This window comes from Eleutherodactylus coqui, chromosome 2 (genome assembly GCF_035609145.1).
Source record: "Eleutherodactylus coqui strain aEleCoq1 chromosome 2, aEleCoq1.hap1, whole genome shotgun sequence".
Classification (NCBI taxonomy): domain Eukaryota; kingdom Metazoa; phylum Chordata; class Amphibia; order Anura; family Eleutherodactylidae; genus Eleutherodactylus; species Eleutherodactylus coqui.
Genome location: NC_089838.1, coordinates 339,137,169 through 339,156,831, shown reverse-complemented (window position 1 = coordinate 339,156,831; position 19,663 = coordinate 339,137,169). Strand labels below are relative to the sequence as shown.

At 44.3% G+C, this 19,663-nt stretch overlaps 1 protein-coding gene across 1 annotated transcript in view; it reads right to left on the bottom strand.

Moving 5' to 3' along the window:
- Window positions 1–11,894: 11,894 nt before the first annotated feature.
- LOC136613188 (olfactory receptor 5G9-like) overlaps window positions 11,895–19,663 on the bottom strand; it is a 62,052-nt gene continuing 54,283 nt past the window's right edge. Inside the window, exon 5 of the mRNA XM_066594028.1 lies at window positions 11,895–12,209. Within this exon, the coding sequence (XP_066450125.1) occupies window positions 11,895–12,209 (315 nt within the window). The remainder of the gene's footprint in view (window positions 12,210–19,663) is intronic.

Sequence of the window (19,663 nt, the reverse complement as noted above, 5' to 3'; positions counted from 1 at the left end):
TGCTACCAAGTAAAGATTGTTACTGTTCATCTCAACTTGTGCCCTGTCTCATAACGTACCTGCCTATGGGCACCCACAAATACCTTCCTCTACAGCCTCATCAGCTTGCAAAGACCTAACTCACAGGTCGAGCCTGAATGGGGAAGAAGCCATGCTGGTCCAAACTAAAGTGAATGACCAATGCAATCTATCTCAGTTCTCTAATGATTCTTCAACTGTTAATACATGCTAGTCCTCCTCCAAAATGATATAAATAATGGTATCACTGCACTTGTTTGCAAACTACCAACAAACCTTAATATAATAGGAGTGCGTTCTGATTCTCTGGTGTTCAAGATGGAGGCATTCTTCACGACACATAGCAAACTAGTGGATACATATAATGGGTTTACAAAATTACATATAAATGTCAATATTTATTAAATTATATTTTTATGAAATATTTCCTGTATAGCTTTCTTAATGTCATTATTTCTTAGACTGTATATAACAGGATTAAACAAAGGAGTAAATACAATATATAGCAGTGATAAAAAAGTATTAACGACTCCTGTTTGTCCACTTTTTGGAAGAACATAAACACCGAACATAGTCCCATAGAAAATGGAGATCACAGTGAGGTGAGAGCTGCAGGTGGAGAAGGCTTTATGTCTACCAGTACTGGTTGAGATTCTTAAGACTGCTAGAACAATATAAGTATAAGACACTATAATGATTGTGGTTGCAATCATTATAGTTGGAGCTCCCATAAAATAAATCTCCAAGTGAACAATGAATGTACTAGAACAGGCAAGTTCTAGTAATGGGACAAGGTCACAAAATACATGGTCAATGATACTGGGTCCACAAAAATGTAGCTTTGATAGTGTTATGCTGACAGTTAATGAAACAAAATTACCCAACAGCCAACACATAGCAGCTAATTTCACACAATATCCATTTGTCATTATAGAGGTGTAACGGAGAGGATTGCAGATGGCCACATATCTGTCATAAGACATCACAGAGAAAAGAAAGCCTTCAAATCCACCTGAGACATCAAAAAAATAAAACTGAGTGATACAGCCAATAAAAGTAATGGTCTCGCCATTATTCAGTAGGATGTGGAGCAAGTTGGGGACAATAACTGTTGGTAACAAGATGTCAGTGATGGAGAGTTGTGAGATGAAGAAGTACATTGGAGTGCGAAGGGTCTTGTTGCTGGACACCAGAGTGATGATCAGGAAGTTCCCACATATTGTTGCTCCATAAACAGCAAGAAACAGGAGGAAAAGAACATTTCTTAAAAGCTGACTGCCTTGAAATCCTAAGAGATAAAACTCTGTAACCGCAGTCAGATTTGTCTGCAAATAAAATAATAAATGAAAGGAGGGGTTATCCCACAAAAACCCTTTATCATTTATTCACATAATAGTTGATAAGTGATTGATCACTGCTTATAGCCCCAGGGATCATGAGAATTGTGCACCCTGAGTCCAAGTGAATGAGGTGCATAAACACCACCCTATTAACATCTATGGGACTGAAAATGCAAGCTTAGTGCAGTGCCCAGCTATCTTTCTAAGCATTGTATAGAATTGTCTTCAGCATGCACACGTAAGTGTATAGTTGTTGAGATCCTTGATTGTCTCTGTAGTCATACCCCATTGGGCTATCACTTTTCCTTTAAATAGTTGATAAATGACTTTACTAGACTTCAAATTAGATCAAATCATGTTGTATTTAGAACCACTTCAGTACCAATGAGACTGTGGTATTCATGAGGTATGGATAAGTGAACCATGGTTTATGAGCCTCAATGTCTCTCTCTTATAGACAGGGTTGTGGCTGCCTTGTAGTGCTGGAGTTGTAGGTTCAAATCTTAGCTTGGGGGGTATTTGAACGTGGAGCCTCACCACTGCAAGGTAGCAGTGCTGGCCACTGGGCCACCACCACCACCACCTTCAGTGTTATTCCAGGAACAATTTGTAGGCCAAATTAGAGAACCCGGTTTTTACTCCAATTGCTTTTATTGGAAGTTAGAATTTTATCTACAATTCCCAGGATTTGATTTACAATTCCTTTCTTAAAATTGAGTCAATCACTCCTGTTGGGATTTCAATAATCACTCAATATGATTTTTTGATACTCATGACTTAAAATGTTTCTGAACACAACTCAATTAGTATTATTGGATGCTAATGACTCTGTACATTGTTTCACTGGTTGTCTTTCGTAGGATCATTTTGGTAGGTACTAACCACTACACACCTGGAACACCCACAAGGTCTGCTGGTTTTGGAGATGCTCTTGAAGGCGGGCCACAGGCAGTGCCATCTGGAGTCACCATAGCTGGTTAAACAACAAGATTATTAACAATAAACAGAAATGCAGTAATTTCTAATCCAGCGACCTGGAATATGTCAGTATAACTACAAAGTTCAAAAAGCCATGTAATCAGTTCCTAATTAAGATATGGAGCTCACTAAACAGGATAACTTCAGCCATCTAGTGATCAATTTCTCTCCAGCCTGCCAGTATGGGGTCAGGAAATGGAGGAACCACTTGGCACTGACTGCACTATTCAGCACTCATTTACCTGTTCACCAGAGGAAAACTGTCCATAGGACAATTGCTACAGCCATGTAGCAAAAACTAAGAGAGCCTCCCTTCCTCCTTTGTCCACAGCTTAGCTGCCCTCTCTACACACAATGCACTTCATGTTCCTCCATTCCTGCCCCATCTTAAGGAGACAGGACCATTGCTATATATTATAAAAACTGTTGTGTACAATATGGATCACTGACTATTATAGAGACTACTGGCTAATACAAGGACCATTGTCTTTCTTTTTTTGGTTCTTCTAGCTCTGTTGGTTATAAGTAGGTCCTCTAACAACCTCTACTTTAACTATTACCCTAGGAGTCTCCCAATATCATAACACAGTTGATCACATTGGGGGGGTTAGGTTTCTTTCCAACAAGCATATATTGGCCTGCTGTTTTCACGGCAGGCCGATATTCACTGTGATCTGATGGATTGGATTCCAATGGATTAGATCACATGGCCGTATTCCTGAGACGTAATAGCGCCCGGCTAGGCCAATATAGCAGTGAACGTTTTTTACGTCAGGCCCAAAAGATAGTTCTGGAACTATCTTTTGGGCCGGAATATGTCAGCCACTGCATGAGATCCTATGGGAGCCAACGACAGCGGCTGTAGGTGGGAGGGAGTTTAGCAGCGTGGCTGCTAAACTCCCTTCCTCTGCTCTCCTCCCCACATGCTCTTTGCAATGGGAGGGGCGGGATGGGGTGGAGCTAAGTGCTGTTCCGTTCCGGCTCCTCCCATAGCTGGCTGTGGACAAGGGGCGGGGGCGGAGCTAGACCTTGTGAAGTCTTCTAGCTGCTATAATTTTTAGCCTATCAAGCCCCTGCATATAGCAACCATAATAGGCTGCTGTGAAAAATCAGTAAACTGCAATAATAAAATACTGTAGTATCAGTCAATCAAACGATTATAAGTCCACCAGTAAGACTTAAAAAAAAGAAAAATAAGTTCACTGAAAAACTTAATTTTACAAAATATTACAAAGATTCCCATAAACCTTTTTTTTCCATTTTTCATGTTAAAATCAAAAAGCACAATAAAAAACACACATAACTGGTATTACCATGTCTGCAAAAGTAAAACTAGTAAAACTATTTATCTTGCATGGTCAATGCCGTAATAAATAAAAAACTATACATTGTGCCAGATTTGTGTGTGTGTGTTGGGGGGGGGGGGGGGGCTGTATGGGGCGGCAGGGGGGGTTTCACCTGCCACCAAAAAAAAGTAATGCGATGAAAGTCGTATATACTCTAAATTATCCAGATTTTGTATCCAGTGTAAAATACTGACAGGGAGAGAAACTGAGACAAAGACCAAAGAACTTTCAATATCCCACATTCACCCCTATGGTATGCCCAGGTGCCACCCTGATTTCCAGCACTGGTTTTACAAAATGTAATGTAAAAAAAGCCTAAATATTTCCCAAAATGTTCAAAGATTTTAACAGAGAGACTTCAAAATATGCAGGACCCTTTCTCCTCTTCCCATTTCTCCTCATTTCATTGACTTTCCCAGATTTCTCCGCTGATTCTCTAACATTGAAAATCCAACATTTCCCATTTATTCAAGCATTTAAAGACAAGCTAATAACTCTTCTGTCCTGACAATCATATAATCTGCTATCATATAGACGGTTCTTCTCTTTAGTATCTGCCTATAATAATTCCATTTGTGTTGTATGTTACTGAAAATCATATAATCCCATACAGTAATAATAACACACAAGGATTATATACTTACGTCAGATACGTCCATTTTCCTGACAAAATATTCCTTTCCTGTTTCCTTGTAAATTATTCTCACAGTTTCCTTAACTAATATATCAATAAATAAAATACTAATAAAATGCAGCAGCTTTCCAATATAGAGATCCTGTGTGAGGTGACCAGGCACATGACCCTGCATGTACAATCAGCCATATGTCACTACCTGCATATATACTCTACACACACAGTGAAGACAATGGATTGTGGAGAGACCTCTAGAGAGCTGCATCATTACCTCACGTGTCTCCTGTGTTTCAGCTCACCAAGGGGGAAATTCTCTGAAGATTAATTGTCAATTAATCATAAAAGTCAAAGAAAACAAAAAGCTTCAATAAATATGTAACAGGCAGAATCTGCTAAATGACAGAGGAAAGCTTGATATATACACAATAATACCTATCCACTTCAGAACTCTCGGACCTCTTCAGAAAGTTCTATCTTCCTCAGCCCCCCCTTGTCTACTTCAGATCTTTGTCCCACCCCCCACCCTTATCCCTTCAGACACCTCATTCCTTCCCTCAGCCTCCTCCAGACACAATTGTCTTCTCCACACTCCTCTAGCAGTGTTTTTTCTTCTAGACGATTGGCATAATGAAATCCAATATGCCCAACCTTTGTTTCAGACTGTGATGGACAGTCAGGCCATGTCTGACGTTTAGAGCATTTGGCAGTGAGATGATTATTAAAGATAAGATATTAATAGACTTAAGCAAATATTTAATTGACTACTAATTATTCCTAAATGATGAAAGACATGAGTTCATGAATTTAACCCCTTAGTGACCACCCATATGGGTTTTCACGTCCTGGGTGTCTGGGCTTCATTCCAAAAAGCCGTCAAAAACACATCTGACCTATAGAATAAATCTGCAGGGTCAGGGAGTGTGACAGCTCCCTGCTATTGGCTACTGGAGGTAGCCAACCACTTGGAGCCGTCAGTGGGGCTATGGTGTGCTATCCCTGGTCACAAGATCCCTGTTATTTAACGGATAATGGCCCTCACGTAAAAATGTGTTAGAAGCTTTAAAAAGTTAAACTTACATTTCCCCTCACTGATTCGAGGAGAGATGAAACTTCTTACCTGAAGACTCCGGGGATGCCTCTGATACAATCTTCAGTCCCTGGTCCTTCTGTTTATCTGTGCATGCATCAGCGACTTGGCACATGTGCAGTAGAAAGATATAGGTGGACTAACCCTGTGCTGGTGAGAGTTAAAGAAAGTACCCCCATTCTCCCGTTATCTCTCTCTCTGATATGATAAAAATACATCCTGGGGATGATATCGCGTGGTACATTTTCACAAAGTAATTTTGTTTTTAGGTTAGGAATTCTTTAAAGGGGTTTTCCAGGGAGAGTGCTATTGATGACCTATTGTGAGGATAGGTCATCAATATTGACTCTTGCCTGCAGTTACAAGAGCCGGCCACTACACGGAGGTTGGCGCAGAGACTTTCGCTGCTTCCGCTCCGACCTCTGTAAATTTGTGGTGTTGACAGCATGCGCCTGCTCAGATGATCGGTCGGGGTCCTGAGTGACAGACCCCAGCCGATCAACTATTGGTGATCATCAATAGCATTTTCCCTGGAAAACTCCTTTACGTTCGGATAGAGGAATTGTTTCCAGAATGCCTCAGAATGTTACATTGTTCCTTCTATTCTAGTCTTCAAGATGAGCTAATTTATTTTTAATACATTATGCATCCTCACTCGAAGCAGAATGGGCATCCATTAGCTCATTATGTGAGTTGGTTAACACGCTTATTTTACTTTTGCAGTGGCTTACTCCATCGCTGAGCTCCGATATGGAAGAATTTAAGGATGACGTTAGTGTCTGCAAATTGCTTTGTATGGATACTTTTAATGGTTGAATCTAGAAATGAGCGTGCACCAAAATGCTCGGGTGCTCGTTGCTCAAGTCAAACTTTTCGTAATGCCCGAGAGCTCATTTCGAGTAACGAACCCCATTGAAATCAATGGGCGACTCGAGCATTTTTGTATGGAAACGATGCTCCGCATAGCTGATGACTTGTCAAACACCAAAAAATATCAGAAAGTCATGGAAACACCACAGAAACGGATAGGGAAGGGCAGGGGCAGCATGCATGGCTGCATCTGAGGCTCCCAGGTCCCACTTTTAAGCCAAAATGGGGGCAAGAGTCCCCCCTAACAATTTACTTTGGACAAACCCTCGTTAGCAAGGCACACGCGCTGGCACATCTTAGCTAAGCACCACACTACCTGCAACCAAGGACAATCACTGCCTGCGGATGACACCGCTGCCTCTTCTCATGGGTTACATGCTGGCATTGCTGTCGAACCCCCCCCCCCCGCATGACCCTGCGTCCACAGCGCACACAAAAGTTTCCCTGGGCAGCGTTCAGCTGCCCTCATGCCACGTGCTCGCTTCATAGCGACACTACGCTCATGTCAATTTATAAGTGCGTACTGGATGAGGAGGAACCGGAGGCACACACTGCAGAGGGTTAGCTTGGCCAGGCAGGGACTCTGTTTAAAAGTGTGGGCGATAGCCCACAATGCTGTTGAGAATTGATGATAAATTGACGTACGATCATCATTCCAATCCCATGCCACCTCCGTCACAAAATTGTCAGGAGCCGCAAACATGGGCATAATGGGGACTCAGGTGCCAGGACTTCTACACATCTCCACAATGCAGCAATAATCTGTGTGGGAAGCACGTGAGCGGGCCCAGGGTCAGGCTCGGTCCCAGCCTCCACCTTGTGTGACGCAAGGTGTCGCGAGTTACATAGCAATGGGAAATCCATATGTCCCCACACAATTTATTCTGTGTAGGTGTCAGATAGCTCAACACCGCAATGGGAAGACTTTGAGTTCTTTGGGCTCGCCTATGGCAGAGTTTCGCCCCGCCAAGGACCTCGGCCCACATTTCTACCCTAGTCAGTCAGTGTATTTGTGCCAGACCGGTAAAACACCGCAATGGTTAGTCTTTGTGCACCCACAGCATAGGTGAGTCCCGGGAACCCAAGGAAAGTATTACACATAAAGAAATCACATTGGCCAAGCATGGCAGAGTTTCACCCCACCAAGGACCTCGGCCCACATTTCAACCCCAGTCAGTCAGTGTATTTGTGCCAGAACGGTAAAACACTGCTATGGAAAGTCTTTGTGCACCCACAGCATAGGTGAGCCCAAGGAACTCAAGCATGGTATTACACATGAGGAAATCAGGGTGCCCAAACATGGCAGAGTTTCACCCTGCTAAGTGCCTCGGCCTTGGCCAACATTTCTGCCCTAGTCAGTTAGTGTGTTTGTGCCAGACAGGTAAAATAACGCAATGGGAAGTCTTTGTGCACCCACAGCTTAGACGAGCCCCTGGAACCCAAGGAAAGTATTACACATAAAGAAATCAGAGCGCCCAAACAATACAGTTTCACCCTACCAAGGACCTCAACCTCGGCTCACACCCTCAGTAATCGTGGGCATAAAGCGGACTCGGATGCTAATGCAGCTGTAAACATCTCATTAATGCAGTAACGCTCCTTTTGTTTGGCCCAAACCAGTGTCTCAGATAACTGTGGTAACATGAGAGAAAATACATGTTGCCCAGTGCTGATCCCCTAACCCCAAGCAGGAGGAGGAGGTGGCATAACAAGGCCAAGAAACCATGACCGAGGTAGGACCCACAAAAGTCTGTGTGGGAAGTATGTGAGCGGGCCCTGGGTCAAGGTGCCGCGAGTTACATAGCAATGGGAAATCCATGTGTCCACGCACTATTCATTCTGTGTAGGTGTCAGATAGCTCAACACCACAATGGGAAGTCTTTGAGTTCCTTGGGCTCGCCTATGTTGTCAGTGCACAGTAAGAAATCAGAGTGCCCAAATATGGCAGAGTTTCACCCCGCCAAAGAACCCGGCCTCAGCCCAAATTTCTGCCCTAGTCAGTCAGTGTATTTGTGCCTGATAGGTAAAACACTGCGATGGGAAGTCTTTGTGCACCCACAGTATAGGCAGACCACTGTAACATTTCTGCAGTAAAAGTATAGGCGGACCCCAGTAACATTTCAGTAGCAAAAGTAGAGATGAACGCCTGAAATATTGGTGTTCCAAGAGTATAGGCAGACCCCAGTAACATTTCTGTAGTAAAAGTATAGGCAGACCCCAGTAACATTTCTGTAGTAAAAGTATAGGTGGACCCCAGTAACATTCCTGTAGCAGAAGTATAGGCAGACCCCAGTAACATTCCTGTAGTAAAAGTATAGGCAGACCCCAGTAACATTTCTGTAGCAGAAGTATAGGCAGACCCCTGTAACATTCCTGTAGTAAAAGTATAGGCGGACCCCAGTAACATTCCTGTAGCAGAAGTATAGGCAGACCCCAGTAACATTTCTGTAGCAAAGGTATAGGCAGACTCCAGTAACATTTCTGTAGCAAAGGTATAGACAGACCCCGGTAACATTCCTGTAGTAAAAGTATAGGCAGACCCCTGTAACATTCCTGTAGTAGAAGTATAGGCAGACCCCAGTAACATTTCTGTAGCAAAGCCATAGGCAGACCCCTGTAACATTTCTGTAGCAAGAGTATAGGTGAACCCCTGAAACATTGGTGTACCATGAGTGTAGGCGAAGGCCGGAAAAATTAGTTAGATAACAGTATAGGCGAGGGCCAGAAAAATTGGTGTACCAAGAGTACAAGTGCACCCCTGAAAAATTGCTCAACCGCGAGGGCAGGTGAAACCCATAAACATTCTTTAAAGATACAGCTCGGTATTGTTTAATTTGTAACAGAGCCTGGAGGTAGCCCTGTGAAAAAAATTGGTTTCTGTTAAAGTATCAATACTTTTGAGACTTTGAAAAATTGTAAAAAAAATTATAAACAGAGCCTTTTGGGCCGCAGAAAAATTGGAAGTTCAGCGTGATGGCATGCTGTTTTAGGAGGAGGAGTAATAGTAGGAGGAGTAATAATATCCAAGAGTGATTGACAGAGCTGATTCCCCCTTTTTTCCTGGTGATAGAGAATGCTTTTTTCTACTGTTGCAGCGAAAAGAATCATTAGGTTCCGCTGCTTTCCGCCAGTGGAGAAAATAAGTCCAGCCTTTGTTCATCTTTATGAGTGTAAGCATGTCGGCACTGGCAGTTGACAGGTGTGTACGCTTATCTGTGATGATTCCCCCAGCTGCACTAAACACCCTCTCTGACAAGACACTAGTGGCAGGGCAGGCCAGAACCTCCAGGGCATACAGCGCAAGTTCGTGCCATGTGTCCAGCTTTGACACCCAATAGTTGTATGGAGCAGAGGCATCACGGAGGACATGGTACGATCGGCTACGTACTCCCTCACCATCTTTTTACAGTGCTCCCTCTGACTCAGCCTTGACTGGGGAGTGGTGACACAGACTTGCTGGGGAGACTTGGCCCTCAGAAATGCATCTTCTCCCACTAGCGCTGTCAGATAGGAACTTTAGCATCACTTTTTCCACCAGGGCCCTGGGGTATTGCATCACTCTTGTACCCCTTTCCTCTTCGGGAATGAGATTGGAAAGGTTCTCCTTATACCATGGGTTGAGAAGGGTAATCCATGTTGGCCAGAATGCGTCTAACGTGAGGGTCACGAGAAAGGCAGCCTAACATGAAGTCAGCCATGTGTGCCAGAGTCCCAGTATGCAACAAATCACTGTCCTCACTAGCAGGATGACTCTCAGTCTCCTCCTCCTCCTCTTCAGTCCATACACGCTGAACAGATGTGAGGGAAGTAGCATGGGTATCCTCTGCAGTGTGGGCAGCAGTCTCTTCCCACAGTGCAGAGGATTGTTATCCCCCATCTTCTGCTCTATATGCAAAGCGTTGGCCTTAATGCTTAGCAGCAAACTTCTCAGCAGGCAAAGCAGCGGGATGGTTTCGCTGATAATGGGGGCATCACCGCTCACCATTTGTGTAGACCACTCAAAGTTTCCTAACACCTGACAGATGTCAGACATCCATGCCTACTCCTCTGTGAAGAAGTGCGGTTGCTGACTACCACTCCGACAGGCATGTTGCAGCTGGTATTCAACAATGGCTCTAGGCTGCTCGTAAATCCTGGGCAACATGTGCAAAGTTGAATTCCAGCGCGTGGGCACATCGCACAACAGTCGGTGAACATTGTGTTTGGTCATGTTGGTAGAGACAAAAAGCTCTACCAAAGTATTGCTACATAGTAGGTAATACCACACTGTCCGGAATTTTTCTGTACCCATTGGCATTGAGGGTATACTTCATTAAAGCCATAGGTGTACTGTCAGGGGTTGCTAGGGTTACGATGGTGAATCGGTCCTTGCGCTAAGGGGGCCCAGAGGCTGCTCCTCCCCACCATATACAGAAACACATTCAGGTCATGCTGAATTAGTCGCGTAATTAGTGCGGTCAGGCCGACAACACAAGATGTCCAGTCCGACCGATAGCACAACATACCTTGCTGAGCAGGTCAGACAAATAAGGGTCCTTTTTATGAAAGCACTGAACCACCAGATTGAACACGCGGGCCAGGCATGGCACGTGTGTTAGTCTGCCAAGCTGCAGAGCAGCCAGCAGGTTAGGCGGAGGAGAGAGTTTGGAGGAGGTGGCATAATAAGCCGGAGAAACCGTGACCGAAGTATGACCCGCAATCCTCGGTGTGGGTAGCACGTGAGCGGACCCAGGGTAAGACTCGGTCCTAGCCTCCACCAGGTTAACCCAATGTGCCTTCATGGAGATAAAGTGTCTCTGCCCACCAGCAGTTGTCCACGTGTCGGTGGTTAAGTGGATCTTCCCAGTTAACGTGTTGGTGAGGGCACAGTTGATATTCCGTGACACGTGTTGGTGTAGGGCTGGGATGGCACAGCGGGAAAAATAGTGGCGACTGGGGACCAAGTAGCGAGGGACAGCCGCCGCCATGAGGTTGCAGAAAGCGTCAGTTTCTATCAACCTATATCTCCAGGCTTAGCAGATATGTACGTTTAGCGTTTGTGCATGCGGGTGAATGGCTGCATATTTGCGCTTGCTCTGTAATATTTGTGTTATGTACAGCTGAACGCTGTGCTAGGACAGATTGGTGGAGGCAGTGGAGGACCATGCAGGTAAAGGGGTGGGTGCAGGGGGGGAGAAGCTCGTGCCTGCGTCCTGGGAGGGGGACTGAATCTCAGTGCCAGCATGTGACACGGGGGAAGAGGCAGTGGTGTGACCCGTAGGCAGTGAATGGCCTTCAATCCATCTAGTTGTGTGCTTAGCTATCATATGCCTGCGCATTCTGGTGGTGGTCAGGCTGGTAGTGGTGGCTCCCCTGTGGATCTTGGTGTGGCACAGGTTGCACCTCACTGTTCGTTGGTCGTCCGCGCTCTCCAAACATCCATACCTTCAAACACCTAGCCCTTTGCACGGGAGCTTGCCGCGAGGAGGTGCTGTGGGGAACAGTTGGGGGTTACTTGCTCTGGTCCTGCTTCTCCCTCTGACCACCCCATTGCCTCTTCCAACCTGTTCAGGTGCTCCACTTGCCTCCCCCTCTGAAGCGCTGTCTTCAGTAGGCTTACCAACCCAGGTCAGGTCAGTCACCTAATCATCCACCAACTCTTCCTCTGTATCCTCAGTCTGCTCCTCTCTCAGACGTACTGCCCTAACAACAACCTCACTGAAAGACAATTGTGTCTCATCATCATCATCATCATCAACAAATATCTCTTGAGAAACTACTTGGAAGTCCCCACCCTCATTACCCTGAGACTGTGAAAGGTACAAATTTTGGACATCGGTCATGACAAACTCCTCAGGTGGCTGATGAACTCTTGTTTGTGACTCAGGGAAGGGACCTGAGAACTTTTCCTGTGAGTATGCCTGTTCTGAATCTCTCCATTTCCTGGAGTGAGCAGGCTGGGAGGAAGGAGGATCAGCGTGAGAATTCACAGGTCCAGTCCCTTGGCTAGCACGAGTGGACTGTGCAGAAGACTGGGTGGTGAATAAATTACTGGACGCGTTATCCGCTATCCACGTGACCAGCTGATCTCACTGTTGTGGTTTTAATAATGGTGTACGACGCTGACTGGCAAACTGTGAAATGAAGCTAGGGAGCGTAGATACGTGGTGTTCTACTTCTTCCTTAGCAGCAGGCACTGCTTCACCCAGTCCAGGACCTCGGCCTCTGCCCACACCCTCATTCGGACTCACACGTCCATGTCCTCTTCTGCGACCCATACCCCTAGCCTTGATCATGTTGTATAATGCACTGTGCCAAAGTGCTACGCAAACTGCGAAGTATTTAGCATGTGTGGGGGAAATTACCCAAGACCCCAGCTTTTGTGATATTATTTCAGATTCTACTGTTTCAGAGAAATCATTTCTTGTATAAGTTTTAGGCCTTGGTAGAATGTTAGCTTGACTTCACCAGCAATAAACCATAACTGGTGACTAGTCAGGCGATGGTTGAAAGTCCAGACATAAATTGATAAGAAACAAACACGTACCAGGTTACAGCTGATATAACCAATACATTTACCTTAAAATAAAGTCATAAAGACAAACCTGCATAGATAAATAACAGAATTGCTGGTGAATGGAAAGTTTTAGGTATTATGAATAGACTTTGATCGAACATGCGGCATTATTGAATGATGTAAACACCTATGTAATGTTTGGCTCAGAATCAACGTCACTTTAATTATATGATAGGTCTATAAAAGACCTCTTGTAACGGTAATAAAATTCGAAGTAGATGAATTGTACACTCAATGCAGCTGTGCATATTGTCTCTCTTCCTACCGATCGGTATTACTTAAACAATGATGAGTACTCGTTACAATTTGGACGCCGGATGACATACTAACGGGAGTTTTTCCCTGACAAACTTGGTGCCGAAATCCTTATCAAAGCAGATATCTTTCCCCTTGGACCCCTGACCTAGCAGTGAGGAGCGAGGATACCAGGAAACCACAGATTTAAAAACAGCGCTGTAACAAGGTAAGAGATTTTTCTTACCATGAAAATCTGTGCTTTTCTGAAATTCTCCTCTTTCCGTCCGGAGCTAAGTGGGTAAGTGTTTTAAATGCCTGATTTTCAAAGAACCTGTAAAAGGGATCTGGTATGTCATTTTGGCGGGTGAGAATGTTGCGTCCCATGTTTTATGTTTTATAATGATTCCCTTCAGCATGTACTAGAGCGCTGCTAAGCTTACTGCTGTACTTTGTCCTCTTAATTAGGGTGTGTATGATTACGGAATCCTGTAGACAGGAAGAGTTTTAAAAAGCGCTTTGTTACAAAGATCCCCTTTAAACTGCGCCTTGGGAAATAAAATAGCAAAAAGGCTATTTTATATAGACTATATATATATATATATATATATATATATATATCTTGGTCGGGGAATTAAGGCCAGAGGAATAGAAAGCGGGAGGAAGTACAGGCAAAAATAAAGCGGAAAACACACACCCAAATAGCGATAATGGAAAACCGCTAGGTAAATAGAAAAAGGACAAAGGGCAGTAGGAAAATGTAGATGCATTCAGTTGCTAAGAGCAGCTGGTTTAGGAGAAGCTGGAATTCTTAAATCTTCCTTTTGGGAAGAATTCAGGAATTACCAGGGGGGGATGGATTGCAGCTATAAACAGGTATGGGATAAGTAAAACAAGCTAAGATATAAATTATCAATGAAAAGAGTACAAAGGTATAAAGTATTACACTCTTAAAATACAAAATCCACCACCCTATGATTCTAATAAGAGGGTACTCACAGAGGAAAAGGGTCCTTACTGGACTTGTGGGCTGTAAACTGTAAAAATCCATGATAGAAGAGACGTTTGTGTTGTCTGTGGTCCAGGCGGACTGTCTAAAAAGCACAGCAATAACTTTTTTCTCAGCGCGTCTGTAGCAGGAAGTAGCAGGTGAAGAACCTTTGGCCCCTATGCCTAAAGGACTTTATCCTGTGATTACTAGAAATATATATAGCAGAATCAGATCTAAGGGAAACTGCTGCTATGTGAAAAATCAGAGTGGTATAATTGGTGGGCGGACCTTGGGTATAGCGGAATAACTGATGGTAACATTGGGACTTCTGTGTTAGAATTATCTTTTGTGGAAGGTCTTAAACCCTCCATTCGCAAGAAATTACAGGAATGCAAGCCTGAATGGTGGCAGACTGAATATAAGAATCTGTTGCAGGCAGAAAAAGGAATAGAATTAAATGAAAGATCTGAATGGGTTACAAATAGAGATGAGCGAGCACCAAAATGCTCGGGTGCTCGTTACTCGGGATGAACTTTTCGCAATGCTCGAGGGTTCGTTTCGAGTAACGAACCCCATTGAAGTCAATGGGCGACCCGAGCATTTTTGTATATCGCCGATGCTCGCTAAGGTTTTCGTTTGTGAAAATCTGGGCAATTCAAGAAATTGATGGGAACGACACAGCAACGGATAGGGCAGGCGAGGGGCTACATGTTGGGCTGCATCTCAAGTTCCCAGGTCCCACTATTAAGCCACAATAGCGGCAAGAGTGCCCCCCCCCCCCGCACTGTCAGCGTAAAGATCGTTCTCCTCTGTCACAGCTGTAACAGCTGTGGCAGAGAAGAACGATGTTTGCCCATTGAATTCAATGGAGCCAGCAATACAGCAGGTTCCACTAAAAGCAATGGGCTGCCGGCGATCGCAGGATGAATTGTCGGGAAGCGCTTAAATATATAAGCCCTTCCCTGCAATTCATCCAGAAATGTGTTACAATAAAAATATATACCGGCGTATATGGCGACGGGGCGTATAAGACGACCCCCAAACTGTCACCTTATACGCCGGCAATACAGTGGAGCAAAGAATAAAAATCATTACTCACTTCTTCTGGCGTTCTGCGGTGCTGCTGCAGGCTGTCGCTCCTTCCTGGTCCCCGGCAGAGCATTGCTTTCTGGACGCAGGGCTTGAAATCCCTGCCTCCAGAAACACACGTGCCTTCAGCCAATCACAGCCATTCAATGACATCATTGTCATTGGCTGTGATTGGCTGAAGGCACGTGTGTTTCTGGAGGCGGGGATTTAAAGCCCTTCGTAGAGAAAGCAATGCTCTGCCGTGGACCAGGAGCGAGCGACAGCCTGCAGCAGCACCGCAGAACGACAGAAGACGTGAGTAATGATTTTTATTCTTTGCTCCACTGTATTGCCGGTGTATAAGGTGATAGTTGGGGGGTCGTCTTATACGCCCCGTTGCCTTATACGCCGGTATATATTTTTATTGTAACATATTTCTGGATGAATTGCAGGGAAGGGCTTATATATTTAAGCCCTTCCCGACAATTCATCCTGCGCTCGCCGGCAGCCCATTGCTTTCAGTGGAACCTGCTGTATTGCTGGCTCCATTGAATTCAATGGGCAAACACCGTTCTTCTCTGCCACAGGTGTTATAGCTGTGGCAGAGAAGAATGATTTGTCTTCTATATGTTCTCAATGGGGTCGGCGCTGCTGCCGTCGGCCCCATTGAGCGCATATAGAGAAGAGAACAGAAATCGCAGATCGCACATAGGTGCGATCTGCGATTTCTATGGCCTTAAGAAGGACCGTTGGGGTTCTTGAAACCTAAAATACTCCTAACACTCTCCCTATAGCAGCTCCACCAAGATACCACTTTTCCTGAACTAATGTCAGAATGAATCTGTGGCGAGCCGCGGGAGGGGCCGATTTATATACTCCGTTGACACCTGATCTCGCCAGCCACTCACTGCAGGGGGGTGGTATAGGGCTTGAACGTTGCAGGGGGAAGTTATAATGCCTTCCCTGTCTTTCTATTGGCTAGAAAAGCGCGCAAATTTCTCAGGGAAGAAAGTGAAAGTAACCCGAACATCGCGTAGTACTCGTCACGAGTAACGAGCATCTCGAACACCCTAATACTCGAACGAGTATCATGCTCGGACGAGTATGCTCGCTCATCTCTAGTTACAAACCCTAGAGCTGTCATGATAATGCAGAGACAGGGGTTTAAAGGAAAAGCCTCAAGGCAAAAGTACCCGCTAGCGCCACCTATTTTACAGTGAATAACCTTAACAATTTATGTCAGCTTTTATGTCAGTTGTGTTGCAACCCGATTCACAATATCTCTTTGCATTCACTTTCAGGGGAAAACAGTACACTTGAACAGTTCTGCCACAAGGAGCGCAGAATTCTCCAAATATGTACACACAGGTCCTACAAACTTTTCTGCAGGCCTGGCCCTGGCCACAAGGGGTGGTCTTGCTACAATATGTGGATGATTTGTTACTATGTGCTGACAATCTCTAAATTTGGCAGCAGGCATTAATCTCACTGCTCTATTGGCTAGCAGATAATAGATGTAAAGCTTTAAAAGACAAGCTTTAGTTCTGTAAGTAGAAGGTAATCTTTCTTGGTCACTGCCTGTTACAAGGAACCAGGCATTTGACGGAAGAAAGGAAAAAAGGCTATTCAAAATTTGCCTTTCTCAAATTCTGCTGCAAAGCGTCGAACATTTTTAGGTCTTGTATTATTCTGCAGGTCTTGGTTATGTTCAGCTTCGCTACTTATGCAACCACTATATGACTGTCTAAAAACCACTCCCTTCACGTTTTCTGAAGAAGCTGTCACTAACTTTCAGTTGCTAAAACAGGCTATCACTTCTTCTCCTGCACTGGGTCTACCCAACTATCAACTTCCTTTCCGACTTTACTGTACAGAACTGTCTGGACATGCTACAGCAGTACTCTGCCAACAAAATGGTGGCAGGCCACGGCCTGTAGCGTACTACTCAGCCAGACTTGATGCAGTAGCACGAGGAGCTCCATCTTGTGTTAGGGCAGTTGCTGCTGTCCAGGCTATGATTGACAAAGCCTCGGATGTTGTACTTGATTACACAGTCGTCGTATTAAGACCACACAACAATCAAGGGATACTCACACAGGTACAGCCGAAACATCTGTCCTTAGCCAGACAGATCCGCTTACAATGTGCACTCCTCATGCCCCCTAACATTACCTGTCAAACATGTACTACCTTGAATCCGGCTATTCTATTGCCAGTGGATTACCCGGATTCCAAAAGGGGGGAGGGAGGAGGGGAAAAACATAATGAAAATACAAAAATCAATGATGACACATTTGATGATGACACACACGAGCATGATTGCATAGAATTGATGCAACAAGAAACTGCAGGTTTTGAAAATGTTGTTGAAAAACCATTAGATAATCCTGATTTTGAACTTTTTGTAGACGGTTCTCGTTATCAGGGTGAAGATGGCTGATTCCACTCCGGTTATGCAGTCGTAACACAACATGGCACGGTAAAAGCAGAGTCTCTGCCTCCGCATGTCTCAGCACAAGAAGCGGAATTAAAAGCACTCACAGAGGCATGTAGAGTGGCCACAGGTAAGACAGCTAATGTGTACACTGACTCCAGGTATGCTTTTGGCATTGCTCATGATTACGGCCCCATATGGAAAGCCAGACAATTTTTAATCTCTGCTGGACAACCTATTAAGAAATGGTGCTGCAGTGAAAGAATTAATTGAGGCCCTGCTATGGCCAGATAAGATAGCAGTACTAAAGATCAAAGCACGTACAAAAGATACAACCATGGAAAAGAAAGAAGAAAAGGGGGTTTTTGCTATGCAGCATACAGACCCCGAGCCAGTCACAAGAGAGACATTTTGTTCTAAAGCAGACACAGGGAAACCAGTTTCATCTGATATGGACATTATTAAGACTTTCTCAATACAAGCCAGCAAAGAAGAAAAAGACAAGTGTACGAAAGCTGGGGCCAAGGAAGATGACGGCATATGGAGAACCAGAACTTGCCTCCCACGTGCCTTGTTCCCTATGATGGCCCAGCTGATTCATGGAAGAACGCATCTATCAAGAACAGCAATGGTTGCAACGTTAGAGAAATTCTGGTTGGCCCCTGGTTTTTCTGTAGCTGCCGCATCATTTGTCCAATTTTGCATGATTTGTGCCGTAAAGCAATCCTGGGTAAAAAGTCAAAGTACCCCAGAAACACGCACCTAGACCACTCTACCCGTTTCAGAGACTGCAAATTGACTACATTCAACTGCCCCGCAAAGGCAAGTATGAATTTGTGTTAGTATGTGTGGACATGTTGGGGTGGTGTGAGGCTATCCGGTCAATTCGGTAACTGAGTGACCGCAAAGAAACTGATGAACGAGATAATCTGTAAGGTATGGGGTACCTGAGGTGATCGAATCAGATAGAGGTACCCACTTCACAGGAGAGATAATGAAACACATAATGTCAGCTTTGGGCATCACTCAGGCCTTTCACACTCCATACCACCCACAGAAGTAGTGGTAAAGTGGAAAGGCTGAATGGCACCCTGAAATTAAAAATACAGAAGGCCATTAGGGAAACTGACAAACCCTGGACTGAGTGTTTGCCTTTGGCCCTCTTCTCTGTAAGATATGTCCCTACCAATTAAACAGGCTTGTCTCCTTATGAAATTTTGTTTAGAAGTGTGCCAAGACTGGGACTGTATTTACAACAACAACTGCAGTATGGCACCCTAAGAAATTATGTTATCCTCTAAGTAAGAAACTTAAAGTAACACACGACCAAGTGTTCTTTTTCATTGCAGATCTATACTCTCTTGAAGGTACACATGAATTGCAGCCTGGTGATTGGGTAATGATAAAAAGACACGTGAGTAAAAATATTGGAACCACGATTTGATGGTCCCTTCCAAGTTCTCCTGACCACCTCTACCTCAGTAAAACTAGAAGGAAAACAAAACTGGATACACGCTTCACACTGTAAAAGGTCCAGATACCAGGGGGAGTATGCGTATCATAAGTTCCTTAGCGTGTATTGCAATCTGTCTTGCAGGTATACTATGGTATTGGAAACCAAATGAAATGACAAAGGTGGGAAGGAGATGGTCCGTATAGACAGAAGGGCGTCTCAATATGTGGGAATATTTGGCAAGAGATGTATTAAATATTTCAAGTATGTGTATGCCTAAATTGAGAAGTGGAAATGATATTTTACATGCTTGTTATCAGTTCCTACACCTGTAAAAGTGCTCAGAAATATATTTACAGCAAAACACAATGATAGTTTAGCAGAAGAATCCGATGTAACCAACATGAACACTTTCTTAAATTTGTATGAATACTGTCCTGACTGAAGGGAAATAGAACATACAGAATGGACTAATATGACTAAGTTTCAGGTTAAGAATGTAGCTGAAGCTGAGGTGTGCTATAATTTCACTTGTAAGAAATATGCAAAAAATCAGGATAGCGCTTCACGAGTGAACAGGACCATATATAACACAAATGTGCTGTTAAAATCAAGTGTGACTCACCCGGTGTTAAGTGAAGATCCTGTTTGTAG